The sequence below is a fragment of the Trachypithecus francoisi genome, unplaced genomic scaffold (assembly GCF_009764315.1).
Source record: "Trachypithecus francoisi isolate TF-2019V2 unplaced genomic scaffold, Tfra_2.0 Lachesis_group5, whole genome shotgun sequence".
In the NCBI taxonomy this organism is placed as follows: domain Eukaryota; kingdom Metazoa; phylum Chordata; class Mammalia; order Primates; family Cercopithecidae; genus Trachypithecus; species Trachypithecus francoisi.
Genome location: NW_022681470.1, coordinates 77,471,506 through 77,496,504, shown reverse-complemented (window position 1 = coordinate 77,496,504; position 24,999 = coordinate 77,471,506). Strand labels below are relative to the sequence as shown.

At 36.7% G+C, this 24,999-nt stretch overlaps 1 protein-coding gene across 1 annotated transcript in view; it reads left to right on the top strand.

Annotated features, from left to right (window-relative positions):
* RAB3GAP2 (RAB3 GTPase activating non-catalytic protein subunit 2) overlaps positions 1-24,999 on the top strand; it is a 120,690-nt gene that overhangs the window by 23,178 nt on the left and 72,513 nt on the right. The window contains exon 2 of the mRNA XM_033199151.1: positions 14,825-14,889. Within this exon, the coding sequence (XP_033055042.1) occupies positions 14,825-14,889 (65 nt within the window). The remainder of the gene's footprint in view (positions 1-14,824; positions 14,890-24,999) is intronic.

Sequence of the window (24,999 nt, the reverse complement as noted above, 5' to 3'; positions counted from 1 at the left end):
GGGTGGGGACACAAGCCGTATCACTACTTTTCTTTCAAAAAAAGTCTTAGGGTTATTCTTATACATTTTTCTTCCCATTGAGCTTTAGAATTAATTTAAGTTCTGAAACAAAACAAAACCAAATTTATACTGGGATTTTAATGAGAATTGTTTTAAGTTTATATATTAATTTGGGAAGGATTGACATTTTCCCAAACTCTAGGTCTATTTCCCAAACCCCTACCCCTACCCCTAGCTTTACTGAGGTGTAATTGACAAATAAAAGTGGTACATATTTAAGATGTGCAACATGATGATTTGATATACATTACGAAATGATTGTTACAATCACCTTACATAGTTATTTTTTTTTTCTTTTGGTTGGGAGAGCACTTCAGGTCTACTCCCTTATCTAATTTCAAGTACACAGTACAGTATTATCAGCCATATTTACCATGCTGTACATTAGGTCCTCATAACTTCATCTTGTAACTGAAAACTTTTACCCTTTGACTGACATCTTATTTCTACTCTCTGCTTCTATTAGTTTGACTTTTTTAGATTCTACTTATAAGTGAGATCATACAGTATTTGTCTAGACAGTTTTATTCATGTTTTTGCATCTTTTAGCAAAATTTTTTGCTTCTCATATAAATCTTACACTTTAATATATGTCTAAGTGTCTAGTTACTTTATTAAATTTATGGTTATGGAAATGACCTGGATCTCATAAAATTTTTATTTAAAATTTATTACTTTTTTGGTTTTTGTTTACGTTTGGTTCTCTTTATCAAGTCTAATTTTTTAAAGTTTCTAATTAATTTCTATTTTCATCTTTATTCATTTTTTTATTTGTCTAAGATCTGTAGAAAAGTAATACTAAAATTTCTAAATGGTTCTTTTTAAAATTTTTTCATTTAGTTACCTTTTTATTGCTGATTGCTGTTTTGCTGTATTGTTATTGGAGAATATAGTCTGTATGTTTTCTGCTTCTTAAAATTTCAACAGTTTGGGGGTACAGGTGATTTTTTTGTTACATGGAGGAGTTCTTTAGTGGTGAATTCTGAGATTTTTAGTGCACTCATCACCTGAGCGGTGTACACTGTACCCAACATATAATCTTTTATCCCTCACCTCCCTCCCAACCTCCCCTCCTCGAGTCCTCAAAGTTCATTATATCACTCTCTATGTCTTTTTGATGGACACTTAGGTTGGTTCCATATCTTTGTAGTTGTGAATTGTGCTGCTATAAACATGCGTGTGCATATGTCTTTTTCATATGATGACTTCTTTTCCTTTGGGAGATACCCAGTAGTGGGACTGCTGGATCACATGGTAGATCTACTTTTAGTTCTTTGAGGACTCTTTTCATACTGTTTTCCATAGAGGTTGTACTAATTTACACTCCCACCAGCAGTGTAAGAGTGTCCCTTTTTCAGTACATCCATGCCAACACCTATTGTTTTTTGACTTTTTAATTATGGTCATTCTTGCAGTAGTGAGGTGGTATTTCTTTGTGGTTTTAATTTGCATTTTCCTCATTATTAGTGATGTTGAGCAATTTTTATGTGTTTGTTAGCTGTTTGTATATCTTCTTTGAAGATACGTCTATTCATGTTCTTTGCCCACTTTTTAATGAGTTTTTTTTTTTTTTTTTTTTTCCTTGCTGATTTGTTTGAGTTCCTTGTAGATTCTGGATGCTAGTCCTTTGTTAGATGCATGGTTTTTGAATATTTTCTCCCACTCTGTGTTTTCTGTTTACTCTGCTGATTATTTCTTTTGCTGTACAGAAGCTTTTTAGTTTAAATAGGTCCAATTTATTTATTTTTGTTTTTGTTGCACTTGCTTTTGGTGTCTTAGGAATTCTTTGCCTAAGCCAATATCCAGAAGAGTTTTTCCAATGTTATCTTCCAGGATTTTTATGATTTCAGGTTTTAGATTTAAGTCTTTGATCTATCTTGAGTTGATTTTTTATGGGGATCCATTGTCATTCTGCTTTGCCAAAGATTAGTTGGCAGTAAATATTTGGCTTTACTTCTGGGTTCTCTATTCTGTTCCAGTGGTCTAAGTGCCTATTTTTATATCAGTACCGTGCTGTTTTGGTAACTATAGCCCTGTAGTATAATTTGAAGTCCTGTAATGTGATACCTCCAGATTTGTTCTTTTTGCTTAGTCTTGCTTCGGCTATGTGGGCTCTTTTTTTGTTCCATATGAATTTTAGAATTTTTTTTCTAGTTTTGTGAAAAAATGATGATGGTATTTTGATGGCAATTGCATTGAATCTGTAGATTGCTTTGGGCAGTATGGTCATTTTCACAATATTGATTATTCCCATCCATGAGCATGGGATGTGTTTCCATTTATTTGTGTCATCTGTGATTTCTTTCAGCAGCGTTTTGTAGTTTTCCTTGTAGAGATCTTCTGCCTCCTTGGTTAAGTATATTCTTAGGTGTTTTATATTTTTGCAGCTGTTGTAAAAGTGATTGAGTTGCTAATTTGGTTCTCAGCTTGGTCACTGTTGGTGTATAGCAGTGCTACTGATTTATGTAAATTGATTTGGTAACTGTAGACTTTACTGAATTCACTTATCAGATCTAGGAGCCTTTTGGATGAATCTTTAGGATTTTTTATACAATCATATCATCAGTGAACAGCAACACTTTTACTTCCTCTTTTCCAACTTGGATGGCCTTTATTTCTTTCTCTTGTCTGATGGGTCTGGTGAGGACTTCCAGTACTATGTTGAATAGAAGTGGTAAAAGTTTCCTTGTTCTAGTTCTCAGGAGAAATGCTTTCAACTTTTCCCATTCAATATGATGTTGGCTATGGGTTTGTCATATATGGCTTTTATTACTTTAAGGTAGTCCGTTCTGTGCCTGTGTTTTCTGCTTTTTGGATGTTGTGTCAAAGTTCGCTTTCTGGGCAGTAACCTAATTAATTTTTGTAAATAGACTTTGGGCATAAGAAAAAACTATTTTCTCTAGGGGACAAAGGTATTTTCTGTATAGCTCTATAGCTTTGATCTCCATAGCAGCCCCTCGTTGTATTGCTTTTTGACATGTTATGCTGATAGAAAGTGTGAGTGGGCTTAAAACGACCAATGACAGCATCATACCAGATTCAAAAGACTATCTCAAATAACAGATGGCACTGAAGATGATGTACTCTGGAAAACTGTTAGTTGACTCAAAAAGTAGATGGAAATGACCTCTGAGCTAGCCTGTGTGGGTCTGAATCCCGGTTCTGCCACTTGTCAGTTGTGTGACCTTGAGCGAGTTATGTAATCTCCATTTGCCTCAGACACTTCCATCTTTGAAATGGAAGTAACAGTAGTACATACCTCAGAGGAAAAGCTCTTGTGCTTAGAGCAACGCTTTGCGTGTAGTAAATACATGTGTTCATTATTATGTCTTTTTTTTTTTTTTTCTTTTTTCTTTTTTTTTTTTTTGAGACGGAGTCTTGCTCTGTCGCCCAGCCTGGAATGCAGTGGCGGGATCTCGGCTCATTGCAAGCTCCGCCTCCCGGATTCACGCCATTCTCCTGCCTCCACCTCCTGAGTAACTGGGATTACAGGCGCCCACAACCATGCCCGGCTAATTTTTTGTATTTTTAATAGAGACGGGGTTTCACCGTGTTAGCCAGGATGGCCTCGATCTCCTGACCTCGTGATCCGCCCGCCTCGGCCTCCCAAAGTGCTGGAATTAAAGGAGTGAACCACCGCGCCTTTTTTTTTTTTTTTTTTCAATAAAAGGCTGATGTTGAAGGTGCATGTGGAAGGGTTTTGTTTCCTGAAAAATGAAAATGAATAAAAGCAAGAGTTCTAAGTCAGTGTATTTTCTGTCATTGGGATTTTGAACAGTTTTATCTGTAAATTAATGTTATATGTGACATAATTAAATGTCACATGTAGGCATTTGATTATGTCATCTAAGTGCCTGCATTTACAATGTGTAGTATTCAGATTGCCCAAAAACTTTGTATTTTTGGATCTTCTGTTTGGAAAAATAGATGATTACCTTATATTTGAAGTCAGTTTTTCTTTAGTCATTTAAAAAATAATGGTTCGTAAAGTTATTTAGCAAGGTTGGAAACAGTTTATAAAGTCAAAAAATCAGTGTACAGTTTCATGTTACAAGGAAGTGTTTATAACTGCAAAAAAGTTGAAAACAATACCTGATAGTAGAAGGTTGATTAAATTATGCTATATTGACACAGTGGTATAATATGGAGCTGTGAAAGAATAATGGTTTATTATCTATATTAATTGCATGGAATACCTTCATTTCAGAGTATGTGGCTACTTTTTTCCCTAGTTTCTGGTTTTTTTGGTAATATCAGCCTTGTGTTGCATTTGTCTGTTGATGTCTCTATATTCTGCACTAAATTATAAACCACTTTAGGCCAGGGAATGGTAATGTATTTGTTATATCCGCAGCATTGGTACACAAATGATTTGTAGTAGGAACTTAATAATGAACAAATGTCTATTGTGTGTTGGATTGTGTCTGAGTTGGATGTTTGTCCTTGTTTTAGGAATGCTAACTATGAAATAAAACAATGATAAATATGTTATCTACATTTTTTTCTTTACTATGGAACCAAAATATTCCATGTTATCATGTGATATTGTTAAAATTAGTATCAGACTTTCCTGTGTGTACTTTGAAGAAAAACAGTAATAGCAAAATTAGGCTGGTTTAGGAAGGATTTAATTTAAATATAAGGAGATTTTTCAGGGACAGTAGTTGAACAGTAGAGTAGGTTAAGGAAGAAAATATAGAATTGGTTTCTCTAGGACATGGAGAAGTTAGCTTTAGTTAGCAATTTTTACATACCTTTACCTACATTCATAATGTTGCACACTTCTTCGCCTTTTTAGACATGCTTGTCTTTTTATGTTGCTTTGGATATAAAAAAAAAAATATAAATATGAAGTTGTTAAAAAAACAACATTGTAATAGACATGTACATTTTTACTGTATGTAATTTAACCCTTCAGTAAGTGACTAAGTGACTAATATGAAATTTATTTTCAAATTAGTATTTCTTGCTAACACGAAATTTCATGCTAATATGTAATTTATTTTCCTATTTTCCATTTCCCTAGAAATGGAAAAAATTAATAATTCTGATGTATAGGAATATAAGAGGCAGATTCTCTATTCTTTAGACTTTTCTTTTTTCTTTTAGCTTTATACTGCTGGGTGATGCTTTTCTTGCCTTGGCCAATTAGAGCCAAGTAAAATTCGCTGGATTCCCTGAATTATTTACAAGTCACAGGTTGTAGAGGTTCTTACTTTTTATAGAAGCAAGTACATTATCTCTGTTTTTTCTCATCTCAGAAGAACGGAAATGAATTTACTTCTGTGCTAAGATCTTTTATTAGACCACAGAAACTAAATTAAATTTTCCTTTTCCTAACATTTAATGGTTTCAGTTTCTCATTTAGTATTTGAACTTGACATACTCATATTGGAAAAAGCAAATACTGTCAAATTAATTGCCCACTTCTAGAATTCAATTTCCTTTCTAGCTTCAGGTTCTTGTTAAATGAAAAAAACATACACTCACTTTATGAGGACAGACTGTTCAGAAGCAAATTAGGATAATGTATTTTGGGAATTAAATAGAGCTGTGGAAAGCAGAAGTTGAATTTCTTATTTAAACTTCTGTTGTTAGAATAATTCACTGATTGGAAATACCTCTAAACAAGACATCTGTAATTTTTTTGATGATTAATTAAAATATGTTTTCTGTATGAAAGTTTCATTTATCAAATGAGTGATATAACAGGTTTTTCATACTAGTATAATCTAATCTCTTCAAGGAAAAAATTCTCTTCAGAAGGGAATTGTGGTTACATTTTACATTTTGAAGTCATTGGTTTTATTTATTCAGTTGAAACATTTAACTTGGTGAGGGTAAGAACAGGAGTTTATGGTTATGTTACCGATTATTCTAGATATTAATAGTTCAAATAGTCCTGTTCAGTGATAGGTATTAAAAAAAAGTTAAAGATTGAAAAGTCAGGTTACTAATCAATGAGGATGCAGTTGCTTTTTTGTTACTATTATTTATAACTTTATCTTGCTCCTCTTTATTTCTCTTTATATCATATAAGTTGGTTGGAGATCAGTTTATTAATCTTATTTAGAGAGAGGGTATGATTCAAGATGTGGTATAAACCAGAGTGAAAGAAAATTTCAGCAACTGAGGTGGACAAACAAAATATTTTAAGATGACAAATTTCTTGAAAGACCTAAATGAAATCTTTATTGCAATCTTTGATTTTCTGTGAATTTTAAGGAAAAAAAAATGGACAAGAATGTAAACAGAATAAATTTTAAAGGAAGTTCACCCCTTAAGAAAGGATTGAGAAAAAAAAAGATTAAAGGTTTAAAACAAAGTAGAAATATCTTATATTCCCAGAAATGCTATTTTATCAGTAGATTGTACAACAAATGAGCTGAGAAAGCTCAGTTAAAAACATGAATCTGAAATATTTTTCTTATTGCTGGAACGCTGTCCTGATATAATACAGTTGTAACATGGCCACTTTAGGAGCAACATCTCCTAAATGTCTCCTATGGATGTGAATTGTAGCATGAAAGTAACAAGACCTGAGAAGCATTCTCATCATCTATTTTTAGATTTCTCCAGAAAGCAATATTTGCTATTCTTGAACTGTTTTTAGTGTAACCTGTTTTATTCACTGTTGGCAAAAAGAATATTTGCATAATAGACTACATACCCAAGAATGATGTGGTGTTCTTTTTTTTTTTTTTTTTTTTTTTTTTTTTTTTTTGAGGCGGAGTCTCGCTCTGTCGCCCGGACTGGAGTGCAGTGGCCGGATCTCAGCTCACTGCAAGCTCCGCCTCCCGGGTTTACGCCATTCTCCTGCCTCAGCCTCCCCAGTAGCTGGGACTACAGGCGCCCGCCATCTCACCGGCTAGTTTTTGTATTTTTAGTAGAGACGGGGTTTCACCGTGTTAGCCAGGATGGTCTCGATCTCCTGACCTCGTGATCCGCCCGTCTCGGCCTCCCAAAGTGCTGGGATTACAGGCTTGAGCCACCGCGCCCGGCCTCTTTTTTTTTAATCTTCAAAATGGTATGGTGTTTATTTGGGAACTCGATGGCTTTTGTAATTATTTCTTCTAGCCTTACCATGAAATCAGGTTGTTGAAAGTCCCATGTAATTGAGCAAATTGGTTTTCCATTACTGATGTAGGATGTTTTGTTAGTAATGATACACATTTTGTTCTGAAATGTTGAAAAATACATTATGTGTGCACGTGTGTGTGTGTGTGAAATATAAAAATCATTTAATGCATAGCAAGCCATCTACTCTGAACTAGATTTTTAGAAGATCTTCAGATTTAATCAAATTCTGCCTCTTAGACTTGAATTCAAACAAAATACTATACTATTCCTATTATTTCATGATCAGAACTAAAGCTAAGAAATGGTACTTTTTAATTATTTTTTTCTCACTAATTAAAATGGAATGCAATAGAAGAAAATTATTAATATGATAATGTTACATACAAAAGTTATTTGAAGGCCAGGTGCAGTGGCTCATGTCTGTAATCCCAGCACTTTGGGAGGCAGAGACAGGAGCTCGCTTGAGCTTACAAGTTCAAGACCAACCTCGGCAACGTGGTGAAACCCCGTCTTTGCAAAAAATACAAAAATTTGCTGGACATGGTGGCGCATGCCTGTAGTCCCAGCTACTTGGGAGGCTGAGATAAGAGGACTGCTTGCGCCTGGGAGATTGAGCCTGCAGTGGGCCAGGATCACATCATTGCACTCCACCCTGGGTTATAATAGAGCTAGACCTTGTCCCTCCCCTAAGCCCCACAAAAAAAAAGTTGTTTGAAAAAGATGATTTCGATCCTGAATATAAAATCTTTATATGTAAAGTTTATAAAACATAATCTTTTGTATTTGTTGTGTCTCTTTTGAAATGCAAAAGATTTAGAAACAACCGCTGCTTTGTTTGTTATATTATAAAATATTAATTTAAATACAGCTGCTTTTATGGGGGTATATGGGAAAGTATTGGAGTAAGAATGTCATTTTCAATTACTATTCATTTAGCAAATATTTATTAAGTACTTATGATACTTTTATGTATGTGTATGTGCGTGCACATACACAGGATACACGTTCTCTGCCCTCTAAAGCCTAATAGTTGTGTAGACAGGGTGTACATTTATGTTAAATCAGATAAGTACCTGTTAACTAACAATGCAGCAAATGACTCAAAACAGTATATAATTAAGTTTTGAATAAGAAACACAGTCAAATGCTGTAGTTTCACAAGAGGGAAAGATCATTCATTGGTGGATGCAAGAAAACTTCATAAAGGATTAACCTTAGTTTGGAGAAGTTGGATTTGGAGAGGTAGAGTCACATGGGAAGCATTTAGTTGATGGGTGTAGGGTAGGCAAAGGCAAAGAATAAGAGAGAATGTTGTATAGATAGTGGTAATTATAACAGCTATTAAGGGTGTCTATGTGCCAAGCACTGTAAAGTGCAGTTTTTAACTCCATTTTTGCTAAAGAGGAAGCCAACGCACTAAGAAATTAAATTGCCCAAGGTCATGTAACTCTCTAGAAGGTAAAACTGGGCAACCAATCTAGTGCAACCTGACAACTCAATTAAACCTGAGATTTAATTGGTGTTCTAGACTTGAGCTGTCTGATATTGTAGCCACTAGCTACATGTAGTTTTGAGCACTTGGAATGTGACTAGGAAAAACTGAGATGTGCTCTACATGTAAAACACACATCACCAGTCTGGGCAAAATCTCTACAAAAAAAAAGAAAAAAAATTAGCCAGGCTTGGTGACACACACCTGTAGTCCCAGCTACTTGGGAGGCCAAGATGGGAGGATCACTTGAACCTAGGAGATGGAGGCTGCAGTGAGCTGTAATTGCACCACTGCACTCCAGTCTGGGTGACAGAGAGACCCCTTTTCAAAACTAAACTAAACTAAAAAAACACTCATCAGATTTTGAAGAGTGTATATGAAAAATGAATGTAAAATATCTCACCAATAATTTTACATTGATTATGCATTGAAACAATATTCTGGTTGTATTATGATCAACTATATTATTAAGGTTAATTTCACCTGTTTTTTTTTTTTTTTACTTTTTAATATGGCTATTAGTTAATTTAAAATTACATAGGTAGCTTGTGATATATTTCTATTAGACAGTGCTGTTCAAGATTGCATACCAGTGAATGAACAGTCCAACTGGAGTGAAAGAATAGAAGAGTGATGACAGGCAAAGGAAAAAAATATTTAGGATCGAATTAGACCAGCACTTAGGTTTATCCTTGAGGTGATCCATGCATTCACCATCTGCCTCAAATTTTCAGGGTGGGGAAGGTTGTTAAAATAGAGATTTCTGGATCCATTGCAGACCTTCTGAAACAGAATCTCTGAGAGTAGGGCCATCTCTAAAACTTTAGTCACCCCCTAAGTCATTATTTTAATTTCTTCATTGTAAAGGTTTTAAGGCCTACCTATCAAGAGGGATCTGCGAGAGAGACTATAATGGTGGTTTTATGAAGACAATTAATGTGAATGCGATTTTCTTAATTTTCTGACCAATTTTGTTGGATTGGACTACAGTAAAATGAAAGACATAGGCAGTTGATAACAGTGTCGCTTAAAGAATTGCTTTTTGGAGATTGGGTAGTTGCTACTTATTTAATAAATAGGGAAAGTAACCATTGAAAAATTGTTGCCGTATAATTTGTAGTCTAGCCTTTCACAGAAATGAGGGCCACATAGCTCTGGCTATGGGATTTGGTGATTGGTGGAATGTTTGGAATCTTTACACTGGATCTAGACTGTCCTAAAGAAGCTGGCTGTCCTGGTGTCCTTAATTCCATGGTACATTTTGTTAAACTGATTTGCCTTTTTAAGTTATATCAGAGCTCAGGGCTTTCAAATTACTCTGTCCTACAAAAGATATTGATCTATTTATTCTTCTAAGAGATAATCATAGTGAGCCATTTTTAGCCTTTTTTGTAAGTAATTGATAATAAGGCAAATCAGTCTTATTTCTTCATGATGACATAGAGTTTATGAACCTCAAGGCCTTACAGTAATATTCCATATTAACCTAAAACAGCGCATAGTTCTCAAATTTATGTTGACCATTGCTTTGGCTACCTACATTCTTGACCAATGATCGATTAAAGAATACTAATGATATTGATTAAAGAGTACCATCCTCCTTAGAAAGGTTACCAAAAGGAAGTACTGTGCCTGAACAGAATTTTTTACATGAGTGGCAATTTTATTAGACATTCATCAGCTATTTTCTCAATATATACCTTTTTTTTTTTTTCTAAAGAATGTGCTTGGCCTACTTGCATAACCTGAAGGCATCAGAAGTAACTTTGGTAAAGTGCTGGGATTATAACACTTTTTAATAGTTGAAAATAGCTGTCAACTAGCTCCTTGCAAAACAGTCTCAAATGATTTTCAATAGGACATAGGAGGCTACAAAAGTTAAATCACTGTCACTGAGTAGAAATAGCCACAAGGGGCCGAGCATGGTGGCTCACGCCTGTGATCCCAGCACTTTGGGAGGCCAAAGCAGGCGGATTACAAGGTCAGGAGATCGAGACCATCCTGGCCAACATGGTGAAACCCCCGTCTCTACTACAAATACAAAAATTGCTGGGTGTGGTGGCACATGTCTGTAATCACCGCTAGGAGGCTGAGGCAGGAGAATCGCTTGAACCAGGGAGTTGGAGGTTGCAGTGAACCGAGATGGCACCACTGCACTCCAGCCTGGTGACATAGTGAGACTCCGCCTCAAAATAGATAAATAAATAAAAAATAAAAAGAAATAGCCACAAGGGTATTGCCTCACTGGCAAAACGTTTCCCATTTTTTAAGTTGACTATAATTTGGAATGCATTCTCTCATAGTATTATAAATAGACTTAGTCTTCTAGAGCAACCTACAAAAAATATCTTTAACTTACCTGAATAATAGCGCTGTTTCACCTTCCTTTACCTTGACTTGGTTGGGAAAAATGCATTCCTATGATAATAGAAGATGCCCAATTAAATTCTCCTTCCTTTTTGTTGAAAGAAGCTTTCCAGTCAGGGGCATTGAGAATGGGTAAACCTTCATAAACCTAAATATCTTATATAAAGTATTTCTCAAGGTCTTTCTTTTCTTGGAGGTTCTGAATTGTGGCATAGGGAGATATTGGATCTCTGCAGGGGTAGGAAATCCAAATTACTGCTGTCTTCTATTTGCTTATATGAGTCATTTGTGAATTGAGTCAGGTGCTTTTTATACCAATATGGAGGAGAAATAACACACCTTTTATAGTTTTATTTTATACATATTCAGCAGAGGTTATGTGCACAAACTAAGCTCTTTGAAGGCTTGTTTGCTTTTATATTTCCAGCACTTAGCACGGTGCCCAAAACATAAAAGATGTTGGGTTTGTTGAAGGCATGAGTGATTGCGGCCTTCCAGAAGAGTCTAAATTCTGAGTCTTTTCGAGATTGTGGTAATTTGATATATATATTATTTTTATGGCAATTTAAAAATTGAGGCCGGGCGCGGTGGCTGGCCGGGCGCGGTGGCTCAAGCCTGTGATCCCAGCACTTTGGGAGGCCAAGACGGGCGGATCACGAGGTCAGGAGATCGAGACCATCCTGGCTAACATGGTGAAACCCCGTCTCTACTAAAAAAATACAAAAAACTAGCCGGGCGAGGTGGCGGGCGCCTGTAATCCCAGCTACTCGGGAGGCTGAGGCAGGAGAATGGCGTGAACCCGGGACGCGGAGCTTGCAGTGAGCTGAGATCTGGCCACTGCACTCCAGCCTGAGCGACAGAGCGAGACTCCGTCTCAAAAAAAAAATAAAATAAAAAATAAAAATTGAATCATGAACTTTATAGTAATAAGCTCTTTTAGATACTTTGCTTTCTCATATGAGACAATACATATTCTGAAACTTTAAATGGGATAGCCTTGTTGGCTGCCTGAAAACCACAATAAGACAATTGTTTTTGGTACAGTGAAAAAATTAGCAAAATAAAGAGATGGCTTAATTGAATTTAATTGCCAAAAGACAAACTGTAATTTTCCAAGTTTAAAAAAAATCTGTAAATCGCAATATCAAGGGAATGTTTCTATTTTAAAATAAGAACCTTCTTTCTTTTGACCTTAACTATAAACACCGCTTTCCCCTAATCTTACCCTTCATGAGCCATAGTAGGAGTACATATAGTCTAATACTTAGAAGCATCCTGGCTAACACGGTGAAACCCCGTCTCTACTGAAAAAATACAAAAAGACTAGCCGGGCGATGTGGCAGGCGCCTGTAGTCCCAGTTACTTGGGAGGCTGAGGCAGGAGAATGGCTTAAACCTGGGAGGCGGAGCTTGCAGTGAGCTGAGATCCGGCCACTGCACTCCAGCCCGGGCAACAGAGCGAGACTCTGCCTCAAAAAAAAAAAAAAAAAAAAAAAAAAAGAACTCAGATAGACCTGAACTCAAGCTTTACTCTGCCACTTACTCCTGTGTGATTTTGGTCAAACTACTTAAACTCTCCAAGAAATCTGTTTTCCCATTGTAAAATGGGGACAATAAAGGATCCTGTGAAGTTTAAGTGAACTAATACTGTCTATAAAGCATTTAGGTATACAGAAATGTTTAATACATGTTAGTTGTCATATACAATGCATCTTTCTGCCTCTTTCATTCATGCTGACTTTTCCCCCCAGCCTTTCTAGCTACTTTTTAAGGACTGAGTTTAAGTTGACTATTCATTGTATTTTTTTTTTCCCATCTCTTACTCTCTCATCCAAGTTCCCATAGTGGTCCATGACTGTACTCACTATATATTATGATTCCATGTTTGTCTGCCTTCTACAATAGATCATGAATTCTTCAAGGGCAAGGAGTATGCTTGTATTTTTCTCAGCTCCTACTACAGGATTTGCTACATGGTGTTTAATAGAGTATTTGTTAAATTTTTAATTGACTTGTATATGGAACTCTTCTATAAATTGTGCAATGTTAATCAAATGATAGTGCTATTTTAGGACTTAATATATGCCTATTAGGAAGTAATTATTTGGCATTTAAGTACAGAAGATTAGACTGTTACTACAAAGCTAATTGAACGATGACTCTAAGTAGTAGACTATAACAAATTCTTTAATCATCTGTATGTAATTGATTCCAGCGACTTTTAAAACCTCGTATATAAGTGAATCTATTTGCTTCCTTCCTACTGTAAGCCATCAGAATCAGTCCCATCTTTTAAATTGATTTCCTCCCAGAATTTTAAAGCTGATTACTTAAATATAATATTTGATTTAGCTAAACCTTGACCAGCATTGAGAACTTGGTATGTGTCAGGTACTGAGGACTTTAGTATGCTATCTGGTGTAAGTCCTTACCACAACCCTACAATAACCCCTAGATATAGGTACTGTTGTCTTCCATGCCTTTATGATTAGAAACTAAAGTTTAGATGGGTAATTTGCACTATGTCACAGAGATAGTAAGTGCTAGATCCAGGATTTGAACAAGCGTTCAATACTTTATATGTATTACCTCAAGGCCGGGCATGGTGGTCCACGCCTGTAATCCCAGCACTTTGGGAGACCAAGATGGGCAGATCACTTGAGGTCAGGAGTTCGAGACCAGCCTGGCCAACATGGTGAAACCCTGTCTCTACAAAAAATACAAAAATTAGCCGAGTGTGGTGGCATGCACCTATAGTCCCAGCTACTCCAGAGGCTGAGGCAGGAGAATGGCTTGAATGCAGGAGGTGGAGGTTGCAGTGAGCCAGGATCGTGCTACTGCACTCCAGACTGGGCAACAGAGTGAGACTCCATCTCAAAAAAACAAACAAACAAAAAAACAAACTTTATATGTATTGCCTCAAATTAAATTTTTAAAGGTGATAAAGTTCAAATAAAACTTAGGCAGTGTGATTCTGGGGCCTAAAGTTTTATTTGTACTTTATTAATGCATATAAAGTATCTCATGCTTGTCTCAGAGTAGTTGTTCAAAAATGATAGTTTTTTCTCTTCTGATAAATTAAAAGTTGATTATGTAAAAACCAGTCACCTGGGCCTTGTAAGGGAGCATACTGTCCAAACGTATCTGGGCTTTTACGTTCCTTGTTGCATTGTTGTTGACCATCTTATTTTCCTCTGAGAGGATGTTCTAACATATAAGAAATCACAGAATATCAGAAAAGGGTGCAGAATAGTAGGTTTGTCTTGTTTCAAAATTCAGTTTTCTTTTTCACTAAAGATTTGTCTTACCAAAAAACAAGTTACTTTTTTAAGGCATCTGTGTGAAATTTTAGGTGTGTTGTTTTTTCATCACTGTGTATATTTGTCTAATATTTTGAGTAATAAACATTTGTCACTTTTAGATTTTTAAAAAGTCATGTTTTTTCATCACTGTGTATATTTGTCTAATATTTTGAGTAATAAACATTTGTCACTTTTAGATTTTTAAAAAGTCATCTTTGCAGTTTGATTTGAATGTGGATTAACTTGATGTCCAATATCTTAAGATCCAGATAACTCACACACAATTTTAATTTTACTTGCACACAATTTTACTAATACATAAATTTAGAAATTCAGTAGGTCAAATATTTTCTGATTGTTATTATTACATATAGCAAAATCCTGGTATAACACAGTTTACCATTATTTTCTTTCTTAACATCAGCATTATACAGAGGTTGGTTCTATGATGTTTAGAAAAAATGCTTTAAAGATACTTAAAGCCCTATATTTCATGCAGGCATTGTTCATCTTTTTAAAAACAGGTAAATCAACAGACTGGGAAGATGATGGTTGGGGAGCATGGGAGGAAACCGAACCCCAAGAACCTGTAAGTCTTTATAAATGTATGCATGTTTTTTGATAGTGGCATTTTCCTTTTGTAATGATGGTGACATATTTCAGTGTCAGGTTGACATTTTAAAATCTATGTCAAGAACATTTTTGTGCTTACCTAATAGTACTTAACTAGATACTTCTTCTTAAGGAACTTAATGACATTGTAGCTAAAGCGGGTATCTTCGTTCGTTTTGTGTTGCTATAACAAAATATCTGAGACTGGGTAGTTCATAATGAACAGAAATTGGCTCACAGTTCTGGACGTTGGGAAGTCCAGGATCAGCAGCCAGTATCTGGCAAGAGTCTTCTTGCTGCATCATAATACGGTGAAGGTGATAGGACCAGAGGGTGGTGGAGACGGTGGGAGAGAAGAAAACATGGGCCAAACTCCTCTTTTTATAACCAGTTCGCTCCCAGAATAATGAACCCGCTCCCTTATTAATGGCTTAATCTATTCACTCTGCTCTCATGACCTAATTACCTCTCATTAGGCCCCACTTCCCAATACTGTTGCATTGGGGATTAAACTTTCAACACATGCTTTTTGGGGGCACATTCAAACCATAGCAGTGGGCTAAATGGAGAATAATTGTTTTAGGATTCTTTATCTTTCATAAATTATTCTTTTACATTCTTTTACTATTCACTCAAATATTTGCTGTACCTACCATATTCTAGGCATTTTTCTAGGTGCTGGGAGTATAGCAAGGAACAAGGTAGATAAAGTTCCTATATATGTTAGTATATTTTCACATATGAGTAATAAAAAAAATCTAACTTTAATTGGCTTAAATACAAAGAAAATTTATTTGCTTACATATAAGGAAGTCCAAAGATAGAATGGACTCCTGGGTTGGTTGATCAGGCAATTCAAATATGTCAAGTTCTTTCCTTCTGTCTACTTTGTATATGCAGTGTTGGCTTCATCCTAATGCCTGTTTCACTCACAGATGTAGTGTGGACATGTTTCTTCATTAATGGTTAGAGGGAGAAAAAGACTCAGACTTTTCATGACTCAGGAATTAGGGAACTACTTTCTTAGATGTCTGTAGCAAACTTTTCCTTATATCTTCTTGGCCAGGATTGGGCGACATGCTCATTTCTGAACTAATCACTGGCAAGGGATACAAGATATTCATTGTTGAATCATATTATTCCTTGGAGTTAGAGGATAAGAGGGTCAGCTTCTCCTGAGGCCCATGGCAACATGGGAGTTGATACCTGAACAAAATCAGGACTTTTTTTTTAAGAAAGAAGAATGAATATTAGATAGGTATTCTTACAGTCCTATTTCTAGGAACTTACACTCTATGAGAGAAAGACATAAAAAAGAAAGATGGATGAAAAAGAATTCAAATGGTAATGTGATAGCAAGTTATCAAGTGACTGCTGTATATTGGATGGTTAAGGAAGTCTTTTCAGAGGATGTGACAGTTCAGCTGAGATCTAAAAGGCAACATGGAGTCAACAACATGAAAATCTGATGGAGAGAATCCTAGGCCAGGGCAACAGCTCATGCAAAGTCTCAAGGCAGGAATGGGCTTGAGAGTTTGAAGGAACATAAAGAAGGCCAGTGTGATGTAGCAGGACTGAGACTGTTACAAGATGGGGCAGAGAAGAAACCAGGCCAGATGTCAAACTTTGTGAATTTGGTGTTTATTCTAAATGCAATGGAAAACCACACTTACCTGATTTCTGGCTTTGATAGCTCACCTTGGCTGCTCTTTGGAATAAGTTGAAGTAGGGAGCAAAAGTAGAAGCAGGGAGACCAATTTCAAGGCTGTTGCAGTAGCTTAGTTGAGAGATGATTGTGGCTTTGATTAAGGTGGTATTAGTGAAATGAGAAATGGATGGATTCTGGATAATTTTCAGAGGTAATGATAAGACTTTCCAGTGAGCTGGTTATGAAGGATGAGAGGAAAGTGAAAAATCAATAATAACTTATTTGATCTGGCGTGTGGTATGAAATAGATAAAACATGATTGTTGAAAGGTTGACATTCTCAAAAAGTGAGTAATAGATGCCATTCTCTTTACTTTTGTTAATATTTGAAAATATCCATAATAAGTTTTTTAAAAACTCTGCTAGATATTTGGCTTGAATAACTGGAGGGATGTTGTGTCATACTGCGTTGGGGAAGGTGAGGAAAAGAAGAGCTTTAGCAGAGAAATCAGAAAGCATCATGTGCTAAGAAGTAGAGATATGCTCATGTAATAGAGATTTATGGAAAAACTCCATGAGGAGATTAAGAACAGGAAACCATTTCAGAAGACCTCTAGGAGAATTAGGATGTGTTGAATAGGATAAAATGCAGCTCAGGGAAGCTGGTTACCACAGCACCTCCACGAACAACACCTGGTCCTCTTCTAATGCTGTGTCAAAATGGAGCCTCAGCTACTCTGCTTTTCCTAAGACTGACTGGTTTCTGCTTACTCAGGATTTAAACTGTTGCATGGCTTTTGCTATGTCTCTTGCTTGTGGTTGTCTTAGATTATTTCTTCTTCTTTGTTTCACATTCAGAGCTCATGTGAAGATTTTACTGAGTCTGTTGATTACAACCTAATATCCTAATATAGGATATTTGGGGAGGGGGACATACTGTTTATACCAGCTCACTTCATGGGACATCAGCAGCTCTATTTTTGCTGCCTCCTGGTCAGGGATTCATTAGCAGTTTAATTCGCTATGGCAAGAATGAGGAGGGGAGGGAAGGAAAGGAGGGGGTTTGTGTAAACAAGCTTGAAGATTCTTCATGACCCTATGAAAGTAACCTTTCAGAAAGGGATGTGCTTTGAGAATTTCCCAGAAAGGGATAGTGTAAATGGCAGTTACCTTACATGTGGTATTTGGTACACTTACTTTTAGTATTTGCTTTCTGAAATCATGTAGCTAAGTTACCATTGTGAATAATGTAAGAGACTTCCAAGTAAGTTTGAGGTTTTCTGGAATAAACCTCACAGGCACTGCATATTGAAGTGGACACATGCATTTATAATTTCAGAAGAGGTTCCAATGTGACAGTTATTATTACATATGTAAAACAGTGCTGGTGCTGAGCTCTAGTATAGTATTTATTTCAGACCCAGGTGGCCACATGCTAAAGAACTCACTGATACATCCTTGGCTTTTTCTGTAATGGATATTTGTTAATATTTGTGAATGACATAGTTAGGCATTTGTGTGTGAGGCAAGCTGTCTTTAAAGGTATCTACTAATTCTTCCCCGATAGTATTAAGTGGGTTAGTTGAGTCATAATGTGCCACAGACTTGCTTTTTGGCTCATCTAAAACGTGCCTTCCTAAGTGTGTGCTGCTTTATGGCATTATAACCTAATGAGTAGAAAAGAAGGAAAAGGTGCTTCGCAATGGAGTCAGAGAAGCAAGTAGGCCTGATGTGAGGCTTTGTAAATTTGGAATTTATTCTAAATATGATCAGAAACCACATTTTCTGATTTCTGGTTTTTCAAACTCACCTTGGCTGCTCTGTGGAATAGGTGTAGTTTTTCTTTTTTTTTTTTTTCTTAATTAGCTATATTATTCTTTTAATTTCTTCTTAATTAGCTATATTTCTCATACTCATGAGGGTCATGGGCCTCTTTAGTTTGCAGTATTTCATTTTGATGTGCCAGTGTTGCGGCTGATTCTGAGTGACATCGACAATGATAGCATAGTTAGAATGCATAAGTGTTAATACAGTTCCTTTAAATCTGACCTGTAAAGCATGGCTTCTTTTTTCAGCAAGGATATACTAAATCTAGAGATAACCTAAATCAAGGGGTCTCTAGGGATAACTCTAAGGATCTTTTAACTGATGTAGTTAAAAGCTGAAAGTTGCTTCTACTCATTCTAAAAACACACAAAAATACTGACATGTAGAACATTTCTTCATCTGGATAAAATCGGAGTATTTACAAATGACCCTAATAGATGAGAGTAGCTTGGTGTTCTTTTTCTTGATAGATTTGCTCATGCTGTGACTTAACAAACAGAGCAAGTGAAACAGTATTGCTAGACCTCATTCGCAACAATTTTGGGTGTACCAATTATTCCTAGCTGTTCTTATTATCCACCTTTGAACCCCTGTACCTTGTTATGGGTTATATGTACATGGTGAGGGAGAATACATTTGGGTGACAGTAAACGTAGGCAGGTACAATGAAGTTCAGAGGTTATCTAGTTGTTCAAGTTATCCTATTTGTTCAAGAGAGCTTCTATGAATTTGGATCCTTTCCTTAAGACATCTTTGTTAAAGGAGACTGGTGGGTGGGAACAAAATGGCACTATGGCTAGAGTAAGGACTATGACCTCTCCCTCGAACAGCAGCTTTCTGTATATAGCACTATTATGAAGTTTTGCTGAGCAAAATGTTTTATACCAGGCCTATTAGGAATCTACTCAGCTGAGGTAAGAGACTCTTGTTATTTCTACTACCATCTGTGATTATGAACAACTCCAGAACTATAACCAGCTCCAGAGGCAAGAATTAGAATAAATTTTGGCAGATGTGTGAATTGTAAAAGTATATGCTCTAGTTGCCTAGTTAGAATGTAAAAGAGTGGAAAGAGAAACTTTTACTCTCTCTTACTAGGAACAGATAGCAAGCTCAAAACCTACCTCCTCTGAGAGTCTGAGTCTTATCCACATTAAAGAAGGAACCGGGATTGGAAGAAGTGGAATGTCTTGAAGTCAACTTACAGTTGTGTCAAGGCATTATCATTATAAAAACAATTATAGAGGCCAGGCTCAGTGGCTCACGCCTGTAATCCCAGCACTTTGGAAGGCTGAAGCAGGCGGATCACTTGAGGTCAGGAGTACGAGACCAGCCTGGCCAAAATGGCAAAACCCTAACTAAAAATACAAAAATTAGCCAGGCATGTTGGCACATGCCTGTAATCCCAGCTACTTTGGAGGCTAAGGCAGGAGAACTGCTTGAACCTGGGAGGCAGATGTTGCAATGAGCCGAGATTGCACCACTGCACTCCAGCCTGAGCAACAGAGTAAGACTCTGTCTCCAAACAAACAAACAAAAAACAATTATAGGATTCTTCACCAGTTGCCATTGGGTTGAGGTTATTATAACCAGAAGAAGGTAAGTTTTTCTTCTGCGTTAGTCTGGCATTACGGAGATGGTGTATTTTGCTCTTCAGGAGTGCTGTGGTACTGTGTAGTTAAGCCACAGGAGGGGAAGCAAAGAGGAAAGGAGCAGCAGCCACTGCCACTGAATGCTGACAAGGAGACCAACTCGCTGCTACTGAATTCAGCAAAAGACTAAAAACTCCACAGTGCTTTTTATCTCCACAAGTCTGTTAGCTCTTTGAGAGTAGTTTCTTACTTTTATGGCAGAAAATGACTTTTATGTTCAGAGTGACAGTACTGGAATCTTGACAAGGCTTTTTTAGGAAAGGAGAAAGCCTCTTTTTTTTCTGACTCTAGGTTGATTCTGATTCTATTTATAGGTGTTAGCTATAATAATGGCTTAGTGAAGAAAGCATATTTTAATATGCACTATCAGCGGTAGCCAGCTATGTCCAAGGAAGTGTGCATGTATGACACTGGTAACTTAGGAGCTTTAATGGTTTATATGATAGAAGACAAACATCTTTCTGCTGTAGCTATTTCGTGTCTGTGTTCATCTGCTCAGGCTGCCGTAACAGAGTACCACAGACTAGGTGACTTAAACAACAAAAACTGATTTTTTCCCAGTTCTGGAGATTAGAAGTCGAAGATCAAGGTGCCATTGGGGCTGATTTCTGGTGAGGCCTTTCTTCCTGGCTTGCAGACAACTGCTTTCTTGCTGTGTCCTCATTTGGCCTTTCTTCTGTGTACACACTCTGGGAGGGAAAGAGCAAGTTCTGGTGTCTCTTCCTCTTATGAGGACACCAGTCCTAACCAACTCTTATGAGCTCATTTGCATTTAACCTGAATTACCTCCTTAAAGGCCCTATGTCTAACCAAGTACAGTCACTTTAGGGTTAAGGCATCAACATTTGAATTTGGGTGGGGGCAAGGGGATACAAGTCAAGTTCATTGGCAAGTGTACTGAATTGGGCAAGTGACAAAAGTAAGGTTAAGGAATTACTACTTGCCTGTAAATAAATACAATAAGAGACTGAAAAGGCAAGCAGAATAAGCTTTTAAAATGGATTGGGGTAGAAGAAAGATGGATTGGGATAGGAGAAAGAAGGATTGGGATAAAAGACAAGGTAAAACAAAGATCTTCCTCTATACTAACTTGATTTTAAGTGACATGATCACAAGATAGTGGCTGGCTTGGGGACATTGGAAAAGAAGGTAGATGTACTATGCCGTCTACTGACTGATGATCCTATAACAAATTGTAAATAGCTTTGCTGTTTTTTTTTTTTTTTTTTTTTTACAGTATTGTAAAGGCTTTTAGTTGGTATTATAATTGTTTTGCTATGAGAAAGAAGTAATTAGAGGAGAATATTTTGTTCAGCTTTATGCTGTAAAGGGAATTGAGGCAGTTTGGGAAGAAGCTTGAAAGGCTTAATTTAATTTCATAGCAAGACTGATTTAATGGACTTTCCTTCATTGGTGTATTAAGGCCAACGGTAGGAAGTATAGACTTGGGAATTTGCGCAATTGTAAATAGGTAGTGGTTAATAGGTGGTAAATGGGTAGTGGTTACTGGATCAGGAAGCACAGGAAGGTTCTGGGTCAATGTCTTCAGTTAAGGTAGGCAGCATGGAAAATCTCCATTCAAAGGAGTCTTTGAAATGTGCTCCATCTGTTTTACAGAAACTGTTAAAACAGTTTAGAGAGGCAATTATGATTTAGCAGATTAACAGAGAATAAAAGCATGCTGGTCAGATAGAGGCCCCAGAGAAATGTTTGTTTACAGGCTGAGAAGTGGAATATAGCATGACCTGATTAGAGATTCCTAGAACATTAGTAATCTGGGATGATGTTGGAAAATGTTTTGCCTTATTTCGTTATTTTCATTAGACTCTCATGCCACCTGCCACACAGGCGGCATGAGCACCAGATTGGCCAGAGGTGGAAGGAGAACGCTTGCACAGTAAGGATATGCCCCAGGTTATCCTCTGAGGCTGGGCAAGGGTCTCCTTCTCATTAGGCCAATTCTTATTAGGACTTTGGACTTTGGATTGTCAAAAACATACATTTTGCCAAAGATCTTCCTCTCTACATTAATACAAGCTTGGTCTAGCCTAGTAATTCTCAACCATGGGCGATTTTTGCCTCCTCAGTGAATATTTAGCAATGATTTGGCATCATCTGGAGACATTTTTGGCTTTCACAGCTTGAGGGAGGTGCGTCTGGTGAGTAGAGGCCAATAATTCTGCTAAGCATCTTTCAGTGCACAGAACAAAGGATTTTCTGGCCCCAAATGTCAACAGCACTGAGGTTGAGAAACCTTGGTGTATTTAGCCCATGGCTTTTAATGTAACCCTCCCAGTCTGTCTTTTTGCCTTTTCCCCATTTTGTTCTCCAAAACTTTTTGACCTTCAGAGCATTTGATCTATAAGATCATTAATTTAATTTTAGTAGAGTTTGGTGAAGTGATTTGCTGTTGTGAAAAGTGCAGCTAAATAATTGCTAGGAGACAAAACTTAATTTAAGTTCTTCTTGGATCTTTGGCCACAGAGCAACAAGTTGTCCAGGCTTGGTCTCTGTGGCATTATTTATGCCTAAATGCTTAAGCTCCATGTAGTCAGCTGCAGCTTTTCCTTCCTCTTGTTTATAACTGTTAATTTTAATTCAGATCTGCACTCCTCAGGCATTCCCACAGAGTAGCTTCTGTTAAGTGAGTTTTGGTGTGGTGATTGGGGCCTCTGGTCTTCTACCAGGGATCTGGCTGGGTGGAGTGGGGAAAGGGAGCCTGGGACCTGACTGCTGGTTAAACACACTCTCTACCAAGCCTCCTGATTTTAGCCCCATCCATACTTTTCCTTCTAGGGGGACCTGGTGCCAATTCCTAAGGCTGCTGGTGATTTTGCAATGCAACTAGGGCAGCTTCTCAGCTTTCTTCTCCATCAGTTTAGGAGTTAGCTTTCTAGGCACTGTAAACTCACCTGTTCCTTTGCTTTCTAGCTCTTATATTTTCTGCCTTTTCTCCTCTCATTTTTGTTCATTTGTTTTTTGGAGGAAAGTTTTTTTGTCTTTACTGGTTTTGCCTTTTAAAAAAATTCTTTTACTATTGTTTTTAGTGGTGCTGGGGAGACTGGGAGTAAAATTCATGTGTTTTAATTTACCCTCTTTTCTTTAAGGCCAAATAGACTTTAATTTTACACATTATTCTACTTCTTGCTTTTTCTATTTAATGTAATTTGGAGTTTTTTCCATATATGTAAATTATTTCATTCTTTTCAAGGAATACTATTTTATTGAATAGCTGTACTGTGATTTATTTAATCACCCTTCTGTTGAAGGACATCTAGTTTTTCCTTTGCTCTTTTTCTTTTCTTTTTTCCTATTATCAGCAATGCTACAATAAGCACCTTTATGTCTTCCATTCATCTTTGGTTACATGTGGGCACATAGTGTCATAATTGAGAGTCTGACTGCCTGAATTTCTGTCCCAACTCTGCCACTTACTACTTATGAAACCTTGGGCAAGTTATTTAACTTTTCTAAGCTCAGTGACCTCATTTCTGAAGTGGTATTGATAACAATATCAAACTCATAGGATTGCCATGAGGATTAAATGATATATGCTTAGAATAGTACCTGGAGCATAGTAAGTGCTCAATAAATGTTAGGTAGCCTTAGTCCATCAGAATAAATTCAAAAGATATATACATTTTCCTCTTTTTTTTTTTCTTTTTTTGTGAGATAGGGTCTTGCTCAGTCACCCAGGCTGGAGTGCAGTGGCATGATCATGGCTCACTGCAGCCTCATCCTCTAATTTTTTAGTTGTTTTTCCAGATAGGGTCATACCACGTTGCCCAGGCTGCATTTTACATTTTGACAGAAATTGGTGCATGGTGCTTCTAAAGGGCTCCCCAATTTGTGTTCCAAATAGCAGTGTATGAGAATACCTTTCTTTACTTGTTTAGAGAAATAAAAACAGCTCTGAGCCACTTGTTTATTATCATTGGCTGTGTGCTATTGTTTATTTTTTTAAGTGAAATATTTTTCTCCATCCATGTTTTTAACAAATACTGTATTGGGAAACAAGACTGTGAAAGATGAATGTGCTTTTCTCTTGCTATTCTTAGGTATTTGAAATTGTTGACTCCTCGCATGTTATCATACTTTAGTCTTTGCTAAATCAGATCAATGTAAAATGCCATTTCAGTGTTTTAATCTGTATTTTAAATTTATGGGTAAGGTTTGTCATCCTTTCATATGTTTTTCACTTATTCTTTTGGGGAATGCATACCATTATCTTATTATTTTTTCTCAATTCCAATAGCAATTTAAGGTTCATTGCACTTACTGTAGCTATTAAATCTATTCTGATTTATATCGAGAGAGAATGATTTCTTATTTACTAGTATTGTTTATCCAACTAGATGATAGTTTCTGAGCAGGAATTTTTTTGTCACTTTCTTTTACTCCATGGCACCTAGATTTAGTATGTTGTATTAAACAGCTGTGGTCAGACAAAGTGACATATGCCTGTCTATAGTCCCACCTACTCAGGGGCTGAGGTGGGAGGATCGCTTGAGCCCAGGAGGTAGCGGCTGCAGTGAGCTGTGATTGCGCCATTGCACTGCACTCCAGCCTGGCCGTCAGAGCGAGACCCTGACTCAAAAAAACAAAAACAAAACAAAACAAATAAACAGTTGTTCAGGCAATAGAGAAGTATGCTTTTTAGTTTTGGTGTTCCATTGTAATTGTTTATGAAATGAACTTTGAATAATAAAATATATTTGACACATGTTTATTATAGGAAATTCAGGTATTACAGAAAAATACAAAGAATAAAATAATCCATCCCTAACGTCTAAAAATGATCATCATTATTAACTTTAAGGGGTTCTGCATAGGGGTCTTTAGGAGTTTTTCTTCGGCACTGTATGAATAGAAGATTGAGTGGGCAGATGAATGGGCGCAAAGAACATTTTATGAAAAGGAGGTCATATTATATATACAATTTAAGAATAAATGGCAGAATT